We start from the raw sequence: 23,194 nt of genomic DNA, 5'->3' as shown, positions 1-23,194 counted from the left end.
CACAGAGATTACTAAAAGGTTATAAAGTAGGGTGGAATTGTACTTAATAACAGAGCGGCTTTAATTTCCCTTTTCTTAATTTATATAAACTGCATAAAATTGTAAAAGCAAGCCCAGTGTCAAAAGGGCACTCATATTGGGAGATGCATTGCCGGATTGACCATCTCTAATTTATCGATGCCGTCACAAAAACCTGTAAACAACGACGTGGACGACTAAATTTAATTAATTGTAGCTAATATAAATATGTTGAATATTCTGCTATTCTTCCTAGTGGCCATTGGTGTAAGTAATTATTTTCTACAATTTCCAATTCTATTGATTCATTACCTTCGTCGTCCATTTACAGTACCAACAAATCCATGCAGAGTTCACAGCCGCCGATTGCCGAGAACTCGGTTTCATTAAGGCCCAATTAATCTGCTCCAGCTGTGATAAACTCGATGATTTCGGCCTCGAAACACTCAAGTAAGATTTAATAAAAATGCATGTAGACTCATTTGTTTGACATTCATCATTATCCGCCCACCTTTTAGGCCACACTGCAAACAATGCTGCACACAAGATCAGGAACCGGCGTCTCAACGAACCTACGCCAAGGCTATATTGGAGGTTTGCACATGCAAATTCCGTGCCTATCCTCAGATTCAAGCCTTCATCCAAAGTGGGCGACCGGCCAAATTCCCCAATTTACAAATTAAATATGTTCGTGGCTTGGATCCCATTGTCAAATTGTTGGATGCCAGTGGCAAAGTTCAGGAGACTCTCTCCATAACCAAATGGAATACCGACACTGTCGAGGAGTTCTTTGAAACTCATCTGGCCAAAGAGGGCGCCACTCCCAGCAGCGGAGGTGGCAAGAGCTCCTACAGTGTGGTCGAAGATGCCAACGATGATGATGATGCGGATTATTTACGTACGAATAGAATATAAATTGGAAAACAAAATATACATATAGAAAATAACAAATGATGAACTTCAAGACTCATCTACACATGATTGAAAGAGAGAGAAGACATATCTTTGCATCAGACAATTTAAGAGTAACAAGAAACAAGATCTTGATATACACACAAATTAATACAAATCCTTGCTTAAGGTATTAATCTGAAAAGGTCGAAACCTGAAGCAAATGTCTTTTAGCTTGATCAACGGCTTAAAGTTAGAATTATTATAAAAATCGAAGCAATAGTCTATAGTCATTTTATTGGTTATCCTTACCACTGCAAGCTGATCTTTTAATTAATTTGTGTATGGAATGGAATATATGTATATAGTTTTGATGCATGTGTATATACTTAATCATAGGGATTTTGTTTAGGTTGTCTTAAAAGTAGAAATCAAAATGGAATCGAAATGGAACCAGTGTTCCCTTCCCTCCCGAAGTTCTTACACCAAAAATACAAAAAAGTATCTAGATATTCCATCAACAAATTGAACCTAATATTTTTTATAAACTGTAATGCAATTTTTAAATATGATTCATATTAATGCTTTGACTCTTAGATTTAGAGTTATTACATATGTATGTGTATCTGAAATGCTAAAATGAGGGAAAGGGAGAGAAACGAGCTTTGGCCAAGAAAAGCTCTTGCGACTGATGATAGTACAGTTTGAGAGTCACTCGTACAAACGAGTTTCAGTTTACTGCAATGCGACGAATATTATTTTGTTTGATTCATAACATAAATTAATACAATTTATTCGTTGTGTTATCTTATTATCGATTGGAAAACTACCCAGACCCCAAGAGCCAGGCCAGCCAGCAAAAGGCACAACAATGTGTGACTATTGTGTGTGGCATTAAGACTTCAATTGATTGACGAATATGATCGTTTGTTAATGCCATGACGGAGGTATATACTTAGGTAGATATATCTCGCCGGTACTTTACCCCCCGCCAAAAAGCACAGCCATGACGTAGTATAAACACCGCCCCCCGCCAGCACCCTTTACTCCATTCGCATTGACATCGTGTTTTGGTCCCCATTGAATGGTTGTTGCGGGGAAGGGGGTGCAAATATTTGATCAGTCTGTTTAAATAATAATTGTTGGTAAATGTTAGTGTAAATAACAAATTCAGTATTTTTTTTATTTATTATTTTTTTTATGGCCCGCCAAAATGTTTTTTGATGTCTATTTCCGTTAAAGCTGACGCGGAACACCACGCTTACGTCCAAACCCAAAAATTAAGAGAGTGCAAGATCTAGGTAGAGAACATGGCTACTATAATGCACATATAGAATATGTAGAAATCTACTTATAAGTATATATGCATGTATGTACATATGTATGTATGAATATACTATCTCTCAATCGCTTGTTTACGAATTCCAACTACAATGCATGTTTCTATTTGTATTTCTATTATTTGCTATTTTAATCAAAGTTGTCCATCCTCTCTAGTCATTTAAAAACTAGATTTGCTCTAAAAAAAACATCCTTAGATGATGAATATATGTATGTATGTATGTATTTGTTTTATAACAGACCATTTCAAATGCAATTGTTGTCTTACATAAAAAAAGAGAAAAGAAACTGCCATCTTGACAGTTAATTTGACAGGAAGCGACACAACTGTGCTTGCAGGTTTGACAAATAAAAAAAAAGAAAGGAAAAGTTTGCAGTCGACGCATGTGCATCAGGTAAGGTCACGTTGCAAGACCCACTCCTTGAAAGAAGCAGAGCTTCCTCAACAATCTTTCAAGCCCATGGCCTATGTAAAGTGAATTGTTAAAAAAGCTATCAAAAATGTATTTTTCATAAAATAAATTCATTTAGCTAAAATTGTAATAATCTTTGAAATTTGTAGAAAAATTAGTTGCTTATGGAAATTCGCTTTTCTTAGATATATGTATGTACATACATATGTATGTAAATACTTAATGCTTTAGTTAATGCTTAATGCTTTTTAGTTTTAATAAATTTTGAGAAAAATAGTCATTTTTTGTATTACTATAAGCATATGATTTTGAGCTAAAACTATAATTTGTAATTGACTGTAATTTTAATTATATTAAAGTAAATCATATTTACAATGCTTTGTTAAATTATAAAAAGTTCGCTACTTTGATAAGTTTTAAACCACTGTGCACAGTATGTCTTGATTTTGGGGGGGCGTGGGGCGGCATAATACCCTTTTCTATTTTAGCGCCCTTGAAGGCGGTCGGCGATGCAACCAACCATAATATTACATATGCCAAACCCAATCTCAATACAATGCTCCATCGTCAATGCTGCGTATGAGTTATTTTTAGCAGCTGCTATCATACGCACTCACACTCACACACACACAATGGGTTGCTATATGGGGCGGTGATAGCTAAAGGGAGGTAAGGTAGAAGAAGTGCCTAAAACATACGCAGACACACAAATGACGCGCCTACATAATAATGGTCACAATCAATACTAATTATTTCCATTATGATTATTCCTATGCATATTGCATTATTTATTATTTTGCATCAGTCGATGTTGATGCCATCTTTTCTCTCCCTTCCTCCCTTTCTCTTTCAATACTCTATCTATCTGCCTGCATATATACCTATATCTATCTCTATCTATCTCCCAGGAGAACTTATCAATTGTGTGCCATAAAAAAACAAAATAGAAGGGAAACTGGGTGCATTCAACTGCAGCTACAGAGAGAAAAAAGAGCGAGAGAGAAAGAGAGAGATGCAGAAACTACAGGGAGCAACACACAACAAGTTAGGAGGTTGGGAGGGAGGGGGCTAGTAACCACGTAGTCAGCTGGAATGTCGCCCCCAAGTGGTGTGAGCTGAGGCTGAATCTGAGAGTTCGTCTTTTAGCTGGAACTGGACTAACCACTGGTTTTTTTTGTTGTTGTTATTGTTGTTGGTCCGATTGTTTCTCTCGTTCTTGTTTGCTGATAACATTTGCGCCTTTTGTCGAGCTAGATAAGGTTCTCCATTCCTATATGACGCTATCGTCAGGGCGTCATCAATGCGAATTATCGCCTCGACTATATCTAATAAATATATACATATAGGTATAGGTATAGTTCTAGTCATAGTATATACCCATACCCACATAGCGGAGTACGCACTTGGGTGATTTGATTTCATGCCATTTTAGCACTTAATTAAGAAATAACACGAAAATAAAAAACCAAACACTGAAAACAACTAACAATCTCGTTTTTTTCCAACCAACCACCCCCCCGCACAACCCCACGATTCTATAGCTCTCAATATGTGCCACCTATCTCTTTCGATTCCTCTCTCTCTCTCTCTCTCTCTCTCTCTCTGCTGGTCCATATTGACTTGAGATTCTCATTAATGGTACAGTGATATCTCCATCTGTGACAAGCTTCCGATCTATGTATATGAATGAGATATCTTAATAATAATCCATAATCACGATCTCTGTTCCTAAAAAAATAGTATAATGGATCGAAATTTAATAAATAATGTAATGTATAAACAATAATGGGTACAAATTTCAGAGAAACAAATTATACTATGTATATAGTTTCACATTTCGATTATTAGCAATAACTATTTCGATGCCAAATAAAATTATTCCACTTGGAGAATGTTAAATGAAAAGTGAAATATTTTTGAAAGATTAGCAAATGGAATTTATGAAATTTATTTCGCCTTTAGTTTTGTAACTGAAAAGGAACGATGTAAAGGGATGATGGGAGAAAATTTGTACCTAATGTGAACATAAAAAATTGTAAATTACAAGAATTGAAACTCTTAAGGGGATTGACCCGAGTAACATTGAAATTTCAATCATATACTTACTTTTTAATGTTGAAATATTGAAAACTTTTTGTGATAGAGTACAGTGGGAAGTAGGTCATAGTAAAAAAAGGGCTAACATGATTCTAACGGACTAATTGACTTGTCATTAAAAAGGCATACAATATTTTTTCTACATATTGGAGTATGTACATAGCTATGAGCGATTTGAAAATTATTAAAATTTTATAGAAAACCCACATTTTTGGGTCTTAAATTTCTGCATTTCTTGCAAGATTTGTTCTTAGCGTGGGTTAACTGTATTTTTAAGACCCCCTCTCACTATAATTGCCGTTTAGTTTTTGTCTTAATGGTGTTTTTTATTTTTGGTTGTTGTTTTTGTTTTTAATTTTTTGCGCATTGCCCTTCTATACACTTTAATTTGATTCTCTTACTAGGTATACGAATAGTATTTCTGTATATGCATGTATGTATGTGTAGGGGTATGGTGGGTCTTGCCCTTTACCGTTAGGTGGAAAGCTTCTTGGCTTTGAGCTTAGGTGCTTTTGTTTTTGTTGCTGCTGCTGTTTGGTATCAGCGTTAATTGGCCGAGGATGGCAGCTCGCGGGCAAGTCAAAGTTCTTCTCTCCTACTCTCAGTCAGCATAGCGTCGAATGGTTAGTTTCCCCGTCTCCACCATCTTCTCCCCTCTCTCAATCGCTCATCCTTCTACACTGATTAGTTGTACGAGTTCTATTTCAAAAATTGAAAATAACTTGATTTCTTTTGATGCTTATTTAATTTAATTGAATAACTGGAAAGACATAGACGACGCACAACATCTGTTTAAATATGAGAAGACGAGGGCTAGTTAGCTAGCGTAGATAGTAAAAAGACTAGCAGAGGGAGTAAACGAGATACTAGGGGGGAATAAACGACTGTAACCAGTTGCCCTTTCATTCTAAACAGGTGAGAGAACTTTTTCTCCCATTGAAATGCATATTTTATCAATTCTTTTCGCTATAGCTATTTACACCTGCTTTAAAAGTTCAACCATGACTTTTAAATTGATGCGATTTAAATGTTATTCTTTTTCTTGTGAAATGTCAAATAAGAATACAAAAAAAAAAAAAAATTTTATCGACCAACTTTTGATAACAAAAACAATTTTGCACACAATTTTACTTTGCATTACTTTGCTAAAGTTCTGAGGAAAAATAACCATTTCTATTCTTAGACTTAGTTTGGTAGAACATTTGTTTTTTTTTTTGTTTGTACATATGTACATATGTATATACATACTATATACTCAGTTTTATTGATATCGAGAAACCTATTTATCAGAAAGGAAATCCCAATAGGGGAAACCCAAACTTTGAATTTCTTAGATAATGAATTGAAATTTTAAACAAATATGTTTTTTCATTCAGATTCAGAAATTATAAGGTTCAGATTGAATATGATTTGGTCTTAAAATTATAAAAGTTTTAGGCAAATACTTACAATTAAACGCTTAGAGGACGTACTAAGTGAACCTAAGCTCTAAGGATTAGCTTTGGAAGCGATTACAGGGTATTTCAATTACAATAACATGTGAATATACATACATATGTATGTACATGTATGTATAATTTGTAAGTAGTGTTGTTGGTGCCTAGGAGCCAGAGCTCAGGCATTCCAACATTGAACTTTGCTACTAAATTTAGCTCAACAAACTGCGTCGCGCGCTTATAAGCTGCTCAGCAATTAATAAATGTTTTGTCGATTTGGTTTTTTGTTAAAATAAATATTCGTATTGTTGCTGTTGTTATTGTGTTTGTGTTTTGTTTCTTTGCTCACTTCTTGCTTTTACATAATTTTTACGTGCAATTATTTAATTAATTGAAATGCACGCGACACCACGTAGAAAAATGCAACACAAATAGATGCAAGAGAAAAAGACGTTTACGACAAGGGTGAGGAGGGGTGAGATAGTAAAAAGAATTGATTGTCATTTGATTCTTGGACTTTAAAATAAAATTTGAAAATTTATTTGAAACAAATAACTGTGTTATTACATTGAATATGGTAATTATTCTTAATGATCTTAATCCTCTGGTTGGTTGGTTGGTTTCATTTCATTTAAATTTATATATACAAATATATACATATATATATGTATATATATATATATATATTTATTTGTATATATACATTAATTTATATATATAAATGTAATTATATATTACATACACAATTACTTAGCATTATAATGTATAATTCATAATTAGCATTACTTGTTTTTTTTTCTGTTTCATTTTCATATCATCGCCTTTTACATTTTCCTTTTTTGTTTTATTTTTTTTTTTTTTTTTTTTATGCATTTTTTGTTGTTGATTTATATTCTCTCGTAACACAGCAAACAAAAATGTTTCCTTTTTTGCTTTGTTTATTTTGCGCGCATCGCTCATCATATAAATTAAAGTTTTAAATTTATTTTATTTATATTTATATATATATATATATTTATGTAGATTTGTTGTTCTTTTTTTTGTGTTTTTCTTGTTTTCTTCATTTAAGATTAGTTTTTTTTAGAGCTAATGTTTTACATCAATATTAAAAAAAAGGAAAATGTTTGTTTTTTAAGGGTATTCAAAAAAAAAAGAATTTTGTTACTATAATTAACAATTATAAATATATATATTTATATATATGTGTGTATAAGGTTTCTGGTACTTGAAAAAATTTAATAAAACACTTTTCGCTTATTTGCACTTTAGAAGCTTTTATATTTAAGTAAGACTCAATGATTTTTTGTATGTGTGTGTTTTTTATATATTAATTATACACAATAGTTATTATATTTAGGCATACCATTTATATATATTTATATATAGATAAGGTTTTAGGACCGATTTAACATTGAGAAAGATTTCATTATATGCAGATTTATCAAGTTTTCTTGTATGGCCATAAAGCTTTTCGGTTTTCTTGTTTTTTTTCTTCATCGTGTAGAGAAATAAATTGTAAATGTTTCTTGTTGAGTTTTTCATATATATATAATTCCTTTCGATTCTATAAAAAATACAACTACACATTATTTAGATAAATACTATAAAAAATGTATCTAGCTGTGTATAAGTGATCTGTCAGTATTGTATCTTTTGATGAGTAGTTGTTGCATAAAAGTTGATATCGATTATTGATAGACTTTCCATAAAACCATATATTAGCAATAATTTGAAATCACCTACATCGGTCTATCGAACAATTATTATATTTGAGATTAGACAAAACGGCGGATCGTCGTATCGAAAAAGTTACTGAGTGGTTTTTAAATCACAATTGATATCGATTATTGATAGGTTATCTATAAAACCGATTGTTAAAAACGATTCTTAGACAAGCTACAGCGAATTATTGATCTTTCAAAATTCATAGTCATATATTTTTCGTTATTAAGAACTTGTTCATAAAGAATCGCACTCGAAAACCTATCGAATAAAGCTTAGATCGGACAACTATATATTAATTTCTCTTAAAATTTGGTGTATAAAGATATATAAACATAGAATCGAAAAGATATTTATATAAATTTCGGCATACCGAAATCCGTTTATGGGATTTTATTTTTATGCTTTTGTTTTTATATTTAAGGGGATATTTTCACCTATCTAGATATTGTTGTTTTTTTTTCTTTTCTTTAGGGGATTTTGTAAAAAAAAAATTATTTTTGAGTAGTTTCGTTTCACTTTTTTGTTGTTGTGTTTGATTTGTTTGTTTGTCGTGTTTTGTTTTTGTTTTTGAGACAGATGCTGTTCAGAGAGACACACAATCCAATAGAAATGTAAGTAGGTACAGTTGTGCTAGAAAATGTGGGACACAAAACGGCGATCTGTAATTAACTATATATTTAGCTAGATATATATATATATACATATGTGTTGATGTATATACTCGTTTATCTTGTTGGGTTTTTTGTGATACTGCATGCTATATGTTTACACATATATATCTGTTAATGGGGGGAGTTCGCTTTTGGATTATTATTCGAAAAGTGCCAGGATGAAACACCTTTTAACATATGATCGTATAGATTAAGGTATAAACTTTACAGCTTAGGAAGGATCGGTATTGGTATCGGTAAACAGTATTGGTAAACATTTATTGGCATTGGTATTTATTTAGCGGTCTTATATTCTAATAATTGCTTCGACGGCACTTTTTTTTTTAAATCTGGTATTTGGGTTAAAGAAGTATGTGAAAAATTTATTTTAATCAAGGAATTCTCTTTGTTTTTTGTCGGGGTTTTCCAGATATTTTTTTGTTTTGTTTTTTTTCTTCAGTAAATTTTGGTCATAGGTCTAAGACACTTTTTGGTTTTTCTCTCTTTTGTTTCTCCTAATTCCCTTTTTGAGGCGTTTCTTTTTTTAATATTTTTATTTTAGCTATTTGTTTTTAATTTTTGTTATGTACAGAAAAATTAGAGCTTTCTTTTTATATATACATATATATATTAATATATACATATATGTATCTAAATAATTATCTCCCTTCTGACTTATGTGCGTAGTTAAGTAAAAATCTGAGACTCGCTGTAAGTTGTAGTGGATAGCTATAGATTGATAGGTAGTGATGATTGGAAGGGGGGGTGTTATTGGGGGGGAGACGTAATTGGAATAGAGATGCAGAGGTAGGTTTAGTAAGTAGTAGGTATTTACTTTCATTTCGAATATCGACAATTACAATCACGACAATTCACATTAGAAAATAGCTTTTGCTCTCGCCGTTTTGTTATCGATTACAGAAATCGGTTACTGCATCTCCAATAATTACAAGTACACTTATGCGGGCGCAGGGACAACAACATTTGGTTTTTCGTTTGTTTTTTTTTTCGATTAGATTAGAAGAAAAAGTTACGCACTTCGTCATCCAAATCACTGGAATCAACCAAATGATCTCGTTCATGGTCATGTTGATCATTATCATCGATAACACCTGGATGCACTAGAAGCTCGATAATTTCGAGATCCTTTTTATTGGTTGTTTCACTTGTTCTGATGCTGCTGATATCTTCGTTGCTGTTGCTATTGTTCTGCTCGGGATGAAGTACCTCTGCCGCCGCCACTGCCACATCAAATTTCACCTCCTCAAAGGTATCCTCGAGCAGAACACCGCACTCGATGGCCGCAACAGCCTCCTCATAGTATCAGTTAAGGTCGCGACGAAAGCTATCCTCAATATTGGGATCGGCAATCATAATGGGATTTGGATCGGATAATATTTGTAAGCCAGCCACATCCATTGGGCCCAAATCTAGATCAAGTGAATCGAATATCTCACTGGTTGAGGAATAATCGCTGAATATAATCGATGGTATATTCGCCTGTTGTTGTTGCTGCTGGTGGTGATGATGTTGCTGCTGCTGCTGGTGTTGTGCCTGTTGTTGTTGTTGCTGCTGGTGATGTTGCTGTTGCTGGTGATGTTGCTGCTGTTGCTGGTGATGATTAATCACCACTTGAACATTTGAATTGCAGGCGGGCGAACTAGTAGATAAAGGTGAATTACCTCCATGATGCTGTGGCGAATGCATAGGCGAATGATGCGGTGAATGATGTAACGATAAGGACAATTGCTGATGTGCAGATGCCGATATATTGGGTATGGGTATGGGCAACGGTGAACTGCTACCACCGCCACAATTTAAAGGCGAGGAAGGAAGAGCATCCGTAGAACTGGCACCACCTCCGCCTCCTCCACCACCGCCGCCGCCACCACTACTACTATTGTTTGCTCTGTCATTGTTATTGGTTACACCATTCCCTCTTTGGGTACTGCCATTTGTGCTGCCGCCATTGTGCGTAGTGACTCCATCCTGACTTGATGTTCCATTGCCGCCGCCGCCGCCACCACCACCACCATTACTGTGACTATTATTATTCAGATTATTGACTCTTCTCAGATTATTATCACCATCTGGACTGCCACTCAAGTCATTAAAGTCTAACAGCTCTTGTTGTTTATGATAGGGACCGTTGGAACCATTGGTTAGGATCACTGCACCACCACCGCCACCATTACCACCTCCGCCACCCACTGAACCACCATTACCGCTGACTTCGCCAGGTCCTTCAACCCCACAGCTTGCAGTCTCATTGAATTCATCAAACTCCAAGCCGACATAACTATGGGCGAATGATTGTTGCTCTGGCGATGAATTGCTATCGCCCAGGGTGAAATTCTCAAATGAGGGATTCAGACTGTTGTAGGAGCCATCAAATTGTGGCTGTTGCTGCTGATGTTGTTGCTGCTGCTGGTGATGCTGCTGTTGCTGGTGGTGTTGTTGCTGCTGGTGATGATGATGGTGGTGATGATGATGCTGATGATGTCGTATGGGACTGGCCGGCGCACTTGTATGCAAATCACTGCCCGATACACTGCTTAAGAGACCCGGCGAGGATCTTGGACTAGGCGGTTGTGGTGGCTGACGATAATCCGTTAAATTGGCCGATGACGAATTCGTTGATCCTAATGTGGGCAGAGGATTGAATGTGTTCACCGTAACGGGGGCTTGTGTTGAACTATTTGTGGCCAAATTGGTAAAGGATAGATGAGGAGAGGCGGCTGCGGTATTGGCATTGGCATTGGATGTGGGCGAGTGTTGTTGCTGATGATAGGGAGATCCAGGACCACCGCCACCCCCGCCTGCACCTCCTGGACTAAACGGACTGGGCGATTGATCTCTATCACGTCTTTGATTGTGCGGTGACATTACAGGTGATAATGTTTGCTGTATTTGTTGTTGCTGTTGCTGTGACTGTTGTTGCTGTTGCTGCTGGGGGGCATAATGCTGCAGGGCGGTGAGATCGGGCAAGGAACCCGTATTGGCATAGTTGGCTTGCTCTTGCAGCGGTCTAAATAGATTTGGGAATTTGGCGTTATATGGCGTTGTCTGTTGTTGTTGTTGCTGCTGCTGATGTTGATGCTGCTGCTGCTGCATTTGTTGCTGCTGCATATGTTGCTGCTGTTGCATCTGTTGTTGCTGCTGCTGCTGCTGGAGTTGCCGCTGCAATTGATGCTGTTGCAATTGTTGCTGCAGCTGTTGTTGCTGATGTTGCAATTGCACTTGATGCGGCTGCAATGGCGTAGGTTTCCTTCTTTGTGCTTGTGGACTAAAACTGCGTCCTATGTGCTGCAGGGGCGAGTGAGATCGTTGATGGACTCGCGAAGACTCCTGTTGCTGCTGCTGCTGTTGGAGTACATTTCCCTGTTGCTGCTGCTGTTGCTGGAGGTAATTGGCATGCAGCGAATTCATGTCGGTGGCAAAACCAGTTTCCGCTTGCACTGCCATATTAAGACTTTGATGCAATGCCGAATCTGAACTAGAGCGACGCCACAGGCTCTCTGTTGTGGGTGGACCAAGAAAATTGGGATTCAATTGGCCATTGTCCATGGTCTGTGATTGGTTGCCGGTGCCGCTGCCATATGGCGAACGATCTTGTTTACGTTCCGATGGTCGACGCATGGGTCCAACTCCGACACTACGTCCACGACTTTCCCGATGAGCTGTGGGTGAACCTCCTCCGCCGCCACCGCCACCTGCTATGCCATCTGGTGAGGCACCACCACCGCTGGCTCCACTACCCGATCCACTGCCATTATTTCCTACTCCGCCTGGCGATGGATTGCTGACCACTTGTTGCTGTTGTTGCTCCTGATGTCCCTCCATTATCTTTTGATGCGTCCCTTGTGTATCATCCATTTTGGTAGCATACACCTCCTTCATTATCCTCTCGAATTCGGCCGTGCCCTCAGCCTGTTTCTGCTTCTGCAGGGCAATCTTCTCACTAAATTTACGCGGATTGGCCATTATCAATCTGCAATTAGATATGGAGATAAAAAAAATATACAATGCTTAATACGACAAACATTTTTCTTTTTTTCAATTTCCCATAATATCTTGGGTAATACCTAATTAGAATTTGAACAGGTGTTTTACAACGAGAAAAAGAGAGACAGTGGGTAAAGAGAGGAGGGGGCTTAATTTTCTTTAAAATATTGTTGATCTAGCGACTAAAATATGCCAGAAGCATTCCATAATACTCCTATTCAATGTCGACTTACATGAACAATTAAAGGAGATTTGAGACTTATGTGAAGTGAGTTCAATGACCTACCGCCCACCCGCAGAGAGAAACTAACTTGTAAAATTTCAAGGTTTATGTTACACACAGAAACTAGTAAGTTTCATAGAAAATTGTACATTCCTCCCTTTAGGATACATGAGTTTACACAATGTTTCATTATTATCTAACCATATCAAATTAAATGTTACTATATAGAGATAATGATATCTAATTTCGTGAAAAACATTAAAATTTCACAATATCAAATAATCGAAAGTATTTTTCTTGTCCACATTGAAAGAGTTACACAACTTTATTTAAAATAGGAAACCTTGCATCAATTTCAGCTTTGCTTTAAAAAAAACCATACAATTTTTAATAATTTCTTGGTCATTTTTCCTAGCCTTGGCTAGTTTGTTACAGGTAAAACAAAAATCGGAAGAAGTTATTTTCGCCGTCAATCAAAAGCTTAGCTTAGTGATGGCTTTCTGAGGTTTCTATACGAATTGAAGAACCTGAGGATTTATACATGTCTTTAAGTAATAAAATTTTGAAAATGCTTTAATAGCCTAATCTAAGTGTTGATTTAGCTGCATTTAGCTATTTCGCTCATTTTAAAGGAAAGGGAAACTCTATTTTGAATATCGAAATTTCTTTTATTTCATTCTCATGGATCCAGGTTAAGTCTGATAAGTAAGATAAGTCTGTTATGAAATGCGTTCAAAAGTCTTTAATACTGCAGAAAATGCCTTAGGTTATTTATATGCAATATTATGATAAATTCGCATAACTTTGGATTTGTAACGATTTTGAATACATAAGCATGTCGACTGAAAGGGAGTGTTTTTGAGTTGAGACCAAATTATGTATTATTAATATAAAGAGTCATCAATAACTGGGAGAGTTGAAGTTTAAAAAACGCAAGGTCGTGACATATTTAGTAGCTTGTGATATCCTTCGAACATTTTGGAGTTTCTGGTTTGTCTTCCTTTTGAAGATAAGTACATTGAAGTAATGGAGAGGTAAAAATAATGTCTTTAGGATTATTGTATTATACAAAAAAAAAAAAAAAAAAGGATTATTGCAAGGGTATTGAAACTTTGGTATGACAAAAATTAGCTTCCGGTATTGTTATTGTCTAACTTTGTCGTCGTTGTCTGCTGACTGTTTTGTATTTTGGTTTAGGTTTTTATCAATTTATCAGTCAGCCGAGCAGCGCCTCTAGCCTAGTAACTGATAAGCCAGATGGTTGTTGGCTGTGCCGCGGTGCCCCATAAGCCCGTCAGCCTAGCTACACACAAAAGACACAGTCAAAATCGCCTTTTGACTCTCTGTGCATATGTGTGTGTGTGTGTGTGTATGACAATGCGTCGTAGTAGAATAAAATATGTTTGTCCAATTGCTGCCAAGTGTCTCGGAATTGGCTTCCTCTGCCTTCCTCTCTCTAACTCTCTCTCTATGTGTGTGTGTGTGTGTGTGTGTTACCATATCTAGCAGAAGGTCTACCTATGTTACTGGAATCTATCTCTTCGTATTGTCTCTCTTTCTAACCAACTATCTGTATCTCTTTCAGCATTCGTTTTCAATGCCATTGCATAATGAATGCGAGATATATGTATATGTATGTAAAAAAAAAGCACACACAAAAAAGGCGGGAAAAGCATTTAAAAAGAAACATTGCGAGCAAAGTAAACAACACGTTTATAGTTCTTTAGAAATTATGGGTATTCCCTTTACTTCTCCACCCCATCGCCAACTTGCTCCTCCACACCCCACACTGAACTCACTGGAACTCGGCTTTCGATGAGACAGTCGGTCTGGAGGGGGGGTTGCGAAAAAGGAGAGGGGGAACCAGCTGCATTATGCAAATGTCTCGAATTGCGTAGCAAACGAAATAATTTTTGTGCATTAATTTATTCCGGTTCCGTCGCAGTACAAAGATCCAAAAAGAAAACAAAAAAAAAATCAACAAAAACACGTGAAGGGCATTTAAAAAAAACATTTGATCTTGGATCTGTGTTTCATTTGTGAAGATATGTATATATATATATTTCGCTGCTGGAGAAGAGATTATGCTCTAAATATTATGAAGTTAGGTTTTGATAGGCAATTTTTTTTTTGTTGGTTTTTCAAACCAGTTTCTGTATTTTAAATCTGGTCGATGTCGGCCTGGTCGCTGGCTAAGATTTTTTATTTTATTTTAAATTTGATGATGAGCTGGCTAATATATGTATATGTATATATGTATATATATATATATATGTGTGTGTGTTTTGTGGTGACAAGTCAGCAGTTTGTACCCAGATAAAATCTAACAAGAAACCTGAACTTAACCGAAAAAAACATGCGAAAACCTATACCCATACTCATATGCATATAAGAGTAGTAAACATCCCTCCCACTTCCCTTAAACCAAGCCCTTTCCATTAAACATACATTCTCACGATGAAGTCATATATTCTCTTATCTGAAGTTTTGGCGGACCATCCATTAAATAAGTAAAAATTTGAACACCACGCCCATCCAGGAGAGTAGGAAACTTTCATAAATCCCTTTACCTTTAGACCATTCGGATCTTACAAAGAAATGAAGTAGAAGATCGCTTCAACTTTGACTCACGTTTTGTCCGTGATACACAGCAGATCCACCGAGAACAAAATAGAGTAAATTTTCATAATCATTTTCTTGATACTCATGAAAGATTGCTTTTCCTAAAATTATTGATTGTACCCACCAAAGTTCGATCCACTGTTGATTTAAACATAAAACCAGAGGGCCAGGGTTATCTTCGACGGCGCCGAAGTTTGTGTACACTTGCAAGGCCTTTTGTTACTCATCCCTTACTTATAGCAGATTGCGATTTTATGGTCTGTTTATATGACACCTATATAGTCAGCAGATTTCTATCAAATTTGGCGAGAAAAATAACAAATTTCTAAATAAATGTCACCGTTTTAGACAGACCCCATCATGCTGAAATTTGGCACATTCATTTGTAAGTACATATGTATATGTACTGACAAATATTAATTTATGTGAAAAGCTCAGAAAATAACGAAGTTATTCAGAAAAGTCACTGTCCGCGACTTTACTGTTTCTGAGAGCTATATGATATAGTGGTCCAATCCGGCGAGATAAACAACACGTCCTGTGTATAGAATGTATGCAGATGCTCTTTCAGTTCTGCAGTTGTAACGGTATTGGAGGAGTTCGCGTTGATCTAGACGAACGGACAGATGTACGGACGGACATGGCTATATGAACTCGTCTCATCGTGCCCAGTATATAAATATATATACTTTATATGGTCGGAGATGCTTCCTTCTATGCGTTTCACGTTTTTGGCCAAGATTAATATACTCTTTTTGCAAGGGTATAAAAAATATAAGAAACTTGAAATTCGTAATAACTGTATCATTACTTTTCCCAATTCATTCAAATAATACCTATTTATTGCTGTAATTGGGATTAACTTGCACAGAATGTTATTCAACTTGAATCAATCTTTGATGTGGGAAAAAGTTCAATATTTGAATTAGAAATCCATTAAAATATGTCATCATAACCTTAACCAGAGGGCCGAAAATAACTTCGGCTGTGTCAAAGTTTGTATACCCTGACAAATTTTTCTGTTACTCTTTCCTTACCTACAGTCCTAATATTTTTCAGTTACCCTTTCCTTACCTACAGTCCTAATATAGTAATCCAATTTCAATAAAAATTGTCAGACTTATAGATGATTAATGTATGTCAAAATATAAAACATAGTTATATCCAATGTTGATGCAATTCGGCATATAATACTTTATTCTGAACAAAATCCACATACCCTTTTTGCAAGGGTATATAAGAAGCAACTCGGGGAGGATATTTATCGGTTTTGTTTTACAGTAAATAGCATATATGTACATAGATATGGCTACGTGACACGAACAATATTATCCGATACGTCGTGGCTGATAAAACAAACAAAAAATAGGAAAGATTACATACAATTTGAATAGCATTATGAGGCCAAAACAATTTCAAGTAGTTTTTGTAGTATTTTTAATTGGATTTAATTACTGATTTAATTGCCTTAGATATGATCAGGTATGATTACTTATGGGAAACTTAATCAATTTACGTGGAAATCTAAATGAGTTTTAGAAGGGCCAGGCACGTGCCTCCCTCGCAAAGGGCCCTAGGTTTCAAAACATTTCCATATATATATTCAATGTAAGCAATTTTGTTTGCCGGCTTTAGTTCTGATTTCCTCGGCTCATAAGTAACTTAAAGAAATATTTTTTGTCTGTAATTTGTTGGTAATTGTATTCAGATAATTATTATTATAAGTGTAAAAGATCAACCTAACTACAGTAGAATCCGGTTATAACGACTCCGCTTATAACGTCCGTCCGGTTATAGCGACTAAGGTTCGATGAGTTATTGGTTGGTCCCAATACATACTTACATTTATGAAAGGGCCTCCGGTTAGTACGTCTTCCGGATTTAACGACGAAAATCGTCGGTCCCTTGAGCATCGTTATAACCGGATTTAAAAGACCCAAATTTTCGGCTGGGCAATATTTAAGAGGTTTTTTATACCCTTGCAAAAAGCGTATATTAATGTTGGTCAGAAGTGTGCAACGCATAGAATGAAGCATCTCCGACCGTATAAAGTATGTACATACATATATGGATTTTTGATCAGCACTACGAGACGAGTTCAAATAGCCTTGTCCGTCCGTCCATCTGTCCGCCTGTCTGGATTAACGGGAACTCCTTATAAACCGTAAAACCGTCCCATACAAACGATAATAACTTCGTTATTTTGATAAGTTTATTACACCTATTAACGACTGTGCCAAATTTGATTAGGATCGGGTGACTATATCCTATAGCTCCCATAGGAACGATCGGTGGAAAACAGTGACTTTGATCAATAAGTTTGTTATTTCCTATCCTAAGATTGTAGGCCGTTTTTTCACAAACATTAGAATTTTTAGATAAAACGTTTTTACACTTTGACGGCTATAGGTAGGGAAAGAGTAACAAAGAACTTGCAAGGGAATACAAACTTTGACGCTGTCGAAGTTAGCCCCGGCCCTCTGGTTTGTTGTTAAAATCTATAATATTACATATGAACTCTTTGAAAAAAATTGACCTCACAAAATTAAGATAAGCTACACATGTACATATATACCAAAACTTTTTAATTTAGCTCCAACATTCGATTTGCCCGTTATCGGAATTTTGTTTAGATTTTTTTGGTTCTTTGGGCGAGGCTATTTTGCGACACTAAAGTCCTTTTTATACCCTTGCAAAAAGGGTATATTAATTTTGGTCTGAAGTGTGCAACGCATAGAAAGAAGCATTTCCGACCATATAAAGTATATATGTTCCTGATCAGCACGACGAGACGAGTTCAAATAGCCATGTCCGTCCGTCCGTCAGTCCGTCCGTCTGGATCAACGCAAACTCCTCCTAGACCGTTAGAGCTACAGAGTTGAAATTTTGCATGTAGGCTTGTATATACTGCAGGCGTTGTATATCTCGGATTCAGCCGGATCGGATCACTATATCATATAGCTCCCATACAAATGGCAAAGTCACGAACAGTGACTTTTCCTAATAACTTCGTTATTTTCTGAGCTATTGTCATGAATTTAATATTGGTGAGTTAATTACACATATAAACGACTGTGCCAAATTTGATCAAGATCGGGTGACTATATCATATAGCTCCCATAGGAACGATCTTTCGAAAACAGTGACTTTTGTCAATAACTTCGTCACTTTTGACGCGATTGCTTTCAAATTAAGCATTTGTTAGTTTAATATATCTGTTAATGACAGCGCCGAATTCGATAAAGATCGGGTTACTATATCATATAGCTCTCATAGGAACGATCGGTGGAAAACAGTGACTTTGATCAATATCTTAGTTTTTTCCTATGCTAAGATTGTTGGCCGTTCTTTCGCAAACATTAGCCTTTTTAGCTTGAACATTTTTCCACTTTGATGGCTAAGGGTAAGGAAAGAGTTACCATAAAAGTTGCAAGGGTATAGAAACTTTGACGCGGTCGAAATTAGCCCCGGCCCTCTGGTTTTTTTAATGAAATAAAAAATAAAGTGAATTGAATTTCATGTGGAATGACATATTTCATTATGTTACTTAGGAGCCGAGATAATTAGAACAAAAGTCTAAAAATTCGTGACCACGACTGTATAAAAATTTATAGAATTCTTGTCTAACTTTATTTTATTTTATTTACTCGTAACAATTATTTAAACCAAAGTAGTGTCAATCCAGCTTTTAAAGTTATTTTAGCAATTGATATACCGATTTCTATTAACTTTTCAATGTCTTTGAAATTGTCCAACAAAATTGAATAGTTTAACATTTTTATTGCAGTCTCGTTGTTGATCTTAAAACTGTAAATACATATTAAATAATTAAAACCATATTAAAAAAAGTCTCTCTCTGTGTTTGATCATAAATGGAGGGATGGATGATGACTAAGTGGAATGACGATTTGGATGTTAAATCAAACCGATTTGGGCTTCCAAAATGCCACTAGCAATAGCAGAGAAGCTTGGCTTGGCTTACTTAATTTGGAATTCAGGCGTCGTCGTCATTATCGTCAAATTGTGTGTCGATAAGAAGGCAAAGCACGCCCCAAAATACGATTCATAGGTTCTACACTACACTGGGTGCCCTGTGGTTCTTGTTTGTTTGTTGTTGTTGTTGCTGGGCAGAACGGAAATATTCCCACGAATCGATAATCACATTTAATAATGATTTAATAAACTATGAAACGATAAAAATTACTTAGGCGTCCGCCTCCCACCTCTCTGCCTGCGGCTCTTTTCCCTTGGCATATACTATGTCTCTGTCTCTTTATGTTCTGCTTTTCTCTCTCTCTCTCTCTCTCTCGGTATGTCGATGTGCTGCTCCTGGCTTATCATTTGGTTTTTATCGGCGCGCGCCATGGAATTTTTGAATATTTTTTTTTCCATTTTGTTTGTTTGTTTATTTGGCGGGCTGCAGAAAATTCGCAGAAATTCGCGGGACAAGAGACGACATCAGAAAATAAAAGAGACGTTAAAGATAGATAGATAGAGAGAGAGGAAGAGGAAGAGCGCATCAAAAGAAAGGTGGAAATTGGGGAGGGCCAGATAAAAATACCGGAAAAAAAAACATATCGCACCGCAGTTTCAATACCCTCAATAAGATGCGTATATTTATATGTACATATATTTAATCGAAACATTGTGTAGAGAAACTAAGTTTTGAATTTTTCTTTTTAAAGACGGGGCTCGACATTTTTAAAACCGGCAGCAATTTCAGATTTTAAAGAAATAGTACTGACCAATCATATATGTACATACATGCATATGTAGGATTATTAAAAAATTCATTTTCCTCTCTTTTGTCAGAACGATCATGATACAGGAGAGTTGTCTTTCTATTCTACCAAAGTTGATGGTTCAAACAAATAAGGTCCTGAGATACAAACATAGCCGAATTAGGCGATAGATATCCTTCATTCCATCTATAACATAAGCTCTAATGACTTAAGGTGTATCCTTCTGTTCGTTTGAAGTATAGGGTAAAAGATATACCAAAGTTGAAGTCATCGGGTAATACCCAACATCTAATTACAAGTCTATACATGTATGTATGTATGTACATGTTAACAACTGAAACCAAAGATGACTTGAATTCTATCTCAAAGATAGTTCTAGCCGGCTCTCAATAAAAAACCAAAAAATGTCCTCACATGTAGTTTTTAGTTGTGATATTTAGATAGAGGAAGAATAGAGTGGAGAGGGGCCGAGGGGGGATAAAGTAGAGAATCGGGTGGGTGGGTGTTTGGTTGGTCAGTGTACTTACTTGTTAAATACGCGCTGTGACAACAACAGAAATTCCTCCGCGTGCCGCGCTCTCCTCTTCGGACACACACACTCTTACTCACTCGCACGCACTCTCTCTCTGTCTCTCTCTCGTTCGATGGGGCCGCCAAGCAAAAACTCCAATTGGAAGAAGCTTTTTCTCTTGCTCACTCTCTCACTACTCTGCTTCTTCTTCTCTGTTGCTCTTTCTCTCTCTTTTTCGGGTTTCGCTTAATTGAAATATATTTCTGTTTCTGTTTCGGTTTATTATTATTGTTTTTTTTTTATTTCTAGAAGATTTAAATTATTATTTTGGCGCTTTTTTTCTGTTGTTGCTTTTTCCTTTGCTATGTTTTTTTTTGTTTTTTTTGGGTGCTAAAACCAGATTTGAGATTTTAAACAATAACAGAAATACAAAATATAAAAAAAACACACTCACACAAACACACAAAAACACACCGAAAAAAAGGAAAAAAATTGATTTCTAAAATTGGTTGTTCACTCACTCACACAAAGCAGAACTGCGACGTTGTTATTTTTATATATAAACTTTTCTTTCGCTCTTTTTTTTTGCTGTTTTTGTTGTTTTTGCTGCTGTTGTATTTTGTATTTTTGCGCTCAGCTGGTTGGCACTTTTTTTTTTTATTTTTTTGGTTACCGCACGCCGTCAAATTGAAAATTTTTTTTTTTGGTTCTTCGTTTTCGGTTTTTTTTTTCTCTCACTTTTTCTGTGTTGCGCCTTTGACCTCTTTTCACACCAAGACGTCGACTGCGACGTTAGACGAGACGTCGGCAGAATTTTTTTAGAATTTGTTGCTGCTGCTGTTATTACTGGTGTTATTGTTGTATCTCCTTTATATTTTGTACATTTCCTTGGTATATAACTACTGCATAAAAATATATATTTACATATAATATATATATATATACATATGTATGCATGTATGTATATATATGTATGGATGTGTATTTCGATTTGCTCCGATTTGGCTTTTGTTTTTCACACACATACACAGAACATACACACATGCACACAACACACACACACACACACACACACACTGGCGCACAGGTACACTACAAGCACATTTATTCAGAGGGCGGCGGTGATGCTGCTGCTGTTGTTGACGAAGAAGAGGGGAGTGGTGGCGGTGAATAGATTGTGCACAACTCACTTTCGCTCTCTTTCTCTTTCTATTAAATTTCTCTCTCTCTCTCTATCTGTTTTAACCTTTTTTCTTGTTGTTCTTGTATTCTTGTTTTATGTTATTTTCGTTGCGTTGCACTCGCGCACAAAACTTTGCTGCCATGCTTCTTCTTCCTGTTTGCCTCGCACATCTTCGTCTACAAAAAAATTTTTTTTTACCCGTGGCCTGCTTTAAAAATTTTGTTTTTTTCGACGGTTATTCTACGTGGTTTAATCAATTCCCGGCTCTTGGCACTTGACTAGCTGTTGCGTTTTTTAATTTATTTCGTTTGCATTGGCCCAGCAACTGCGCAGCGATGCTTCAATTCAGAATTTTTATTGCACATTTGTTTTGTTATTTTTTTTCCTTTACTTTCTGTCAGTGCTGGGAAATATAACTAGTGTTGATCAGTGCAAAAGCCACAGTGCTGTATAGGTATGCCAGACCGAAACCGATTTCCTAGTGACCAGCAGTTATCGTACGCATGAGCAAGTAATCGATACATTCTCAAAATTGCGTTGCCATATAAACTATCGGGCTTTTTACGCAGTCAGGCAGCACTTAGTTTGTTCCGCGGTACAAAAGTCAGTATAGTTTAATTTGTTTTTGTTAATTATATTGTGAAAAGGTAAATAAAGTGGGTGTTTTGCGGAAATAAAGTGCGTATATTCTTGGTACTGTAAATCAAAATACAAGATGCGAAATTTTGGGTGTCACAAATTGGGACATTTATTTCCTCACAGGCTGCTGGATTGCCGCGCACTTTAGTAGTCACAGATCATGAGTAACTTTAAGTCTCATAGTGTGGTTCTCAGGGCTATGAAAAAATTATAATTTTCGTTATACTGGTACTAAAAAACTTAAAATTTCCGTTGAAAAAAAATCAAAATGATTTGAATATATCGAATGTACTCGCGTTGTTATCGGTAACGTTGCCACATTTTGTATGTTAACGTATGCCGCCAGATTTAAAATGATGTTTGAATTATAATATAATAGATACATTATTAGTTTGCTACAAAGTCAATTTTACTATATGTTTAACCGGAGGTCATAAGGCAATTTATATAATAGGTCCGATTTTATGTAAAATCACATAAGAACCAAAATTGTGTTTTATTCGATTGTCCCTATGGAAGCCTACATACATATATGATACAGTAGCCAATTTTGATAAAATTGCTGGTTCATCAACAGCTAGTAGTATAATTAATACAATATACAGAATGGAATTATCTATTAGTATTGTAGTATTTACAACATTTATTCAAATGTTTTTTCTCTGGCTACGTTGGGGTTACAATAAAGCCCTAAAAGC

General features: G+C 35.9%; 2 protein-coding genes and 1 long non-coding RNA gene across 4 annotated transcripts; 1 reads left to right on the top strand and 2 right to left on the bottom strand.

Annotated features, from left to right (window-relative positions):
* Positions 1-156: 156 nt before the first annotated feature.
* LOC26530300 (selenoprotein F) lies at positions 157-1,283 on the top strand. Its single transcript, XM_015177618.3, has 3 exons — positions 157-285; positions 350-468; positions 537-1,283. Exons 1-3 carry the CDS (start codon positions 247-249, stop codon positions 931-933), a joined length of 555 nt encoding a protein of 184 aa, XP_015033104.1. The 5' UTR covers positions 157-246; the 3' UTR covers positions 934-1,283.
* An 8,096-nt stretch (positions 1,284-9,379) lies between these two features.
* LOC6646341 (TPR-containing protein DDB_G0280363) lies at positions 9,380-20,895 on the bottom strand. The gene is made up of 2 exons (XM_002068975.4): positions 20,691-20,895; positions 9,380-12,562 (listed from the first exon to the last, which is right to left on the bottom strand). Exon 2 carries the CDS (start codon positions 12,553-12,555, stop codon positions 9,895-9,897), a length of 2,661 nt encoding a protein of 886 aa, XP_002069011.4. The 5' UTR covers positions 12,556-12,562; positions 20,691-20,895; the 3' UTR covers positions 9,380-9,894.
* A 517-nt stretch (positions 20,896-21,412) lies between these two features.
* Positions 21,413-22,291, bottom strand: LOC124460614. 2 transcript variants are annotated; one of them, XR_006954515.1, is made up of 2 exons: positions 21,921-22,291; positions 21,413-21,576 (listed from the first exon to the last, which is right to left on the bottom strand). It is a non-coding gene; the product is annotated as an uncharacterized LOC124460614 (long non-coding RNA). The 2 variants fall into 2 exon arrangements; XR_006954516.1 differs by having other exon boundaries at positions 21,413-21,573.
* Between the last annotated feature and the right edge of the window lie 903 nt (positions 22,292-23,194).

Source organism: Drosophila willistoni, assembly GCF_018902025.1.
Source record: "Drosophila willistoni isolate 14030-0811.24 chromosome XR unlocalized genomic scaffold, UCI_dwil_1.1 Seg143, whole genome shotgun sequence".
Lineage (NCBI taxonomy): Eukaryota > Metazoa > Arthropoda > Insecta > Diptera > Drosophilidae > Drosophila > Drosophila willistoni.
This window is presented reverse-complemented; position numbering and strand designations above follow the sequence as displayed.

What these genes read in the sequence shown, in the direction of transcription:
- LOC26530300 (XM_015177618.3), top strand. Translation starts at nt 247, where the DNA reads ATGTTGAATATTCTGCTATTCTTCCTAGTGGCCATTGGT. An exon ending in TCTTCCTAGTGGCCATTGGT is followed by an intron (nt 286 to 349) that starts GTAAGTAATTAT and finishes GTCCATTTACAG; the next exon opens with TACCAACAAATCCATGCAGA. An exon ending in TTCGGCCTCGAAACACTCAA is followed by an intron (nt 469 to 536) that starts GTAAGATTTAAT and finishes CCCACCTTTTAG; the next exon opens with GCCACACTGCAAACAATGCT.
- LOC6646341 (XM_002068975.4), bottom strand. Translation starts at nt 12,555, where the DNA reads ATGGCCAATCCGCGTAAATTTAGTGAGAAGATTGCCCTGCAGAAGCAG.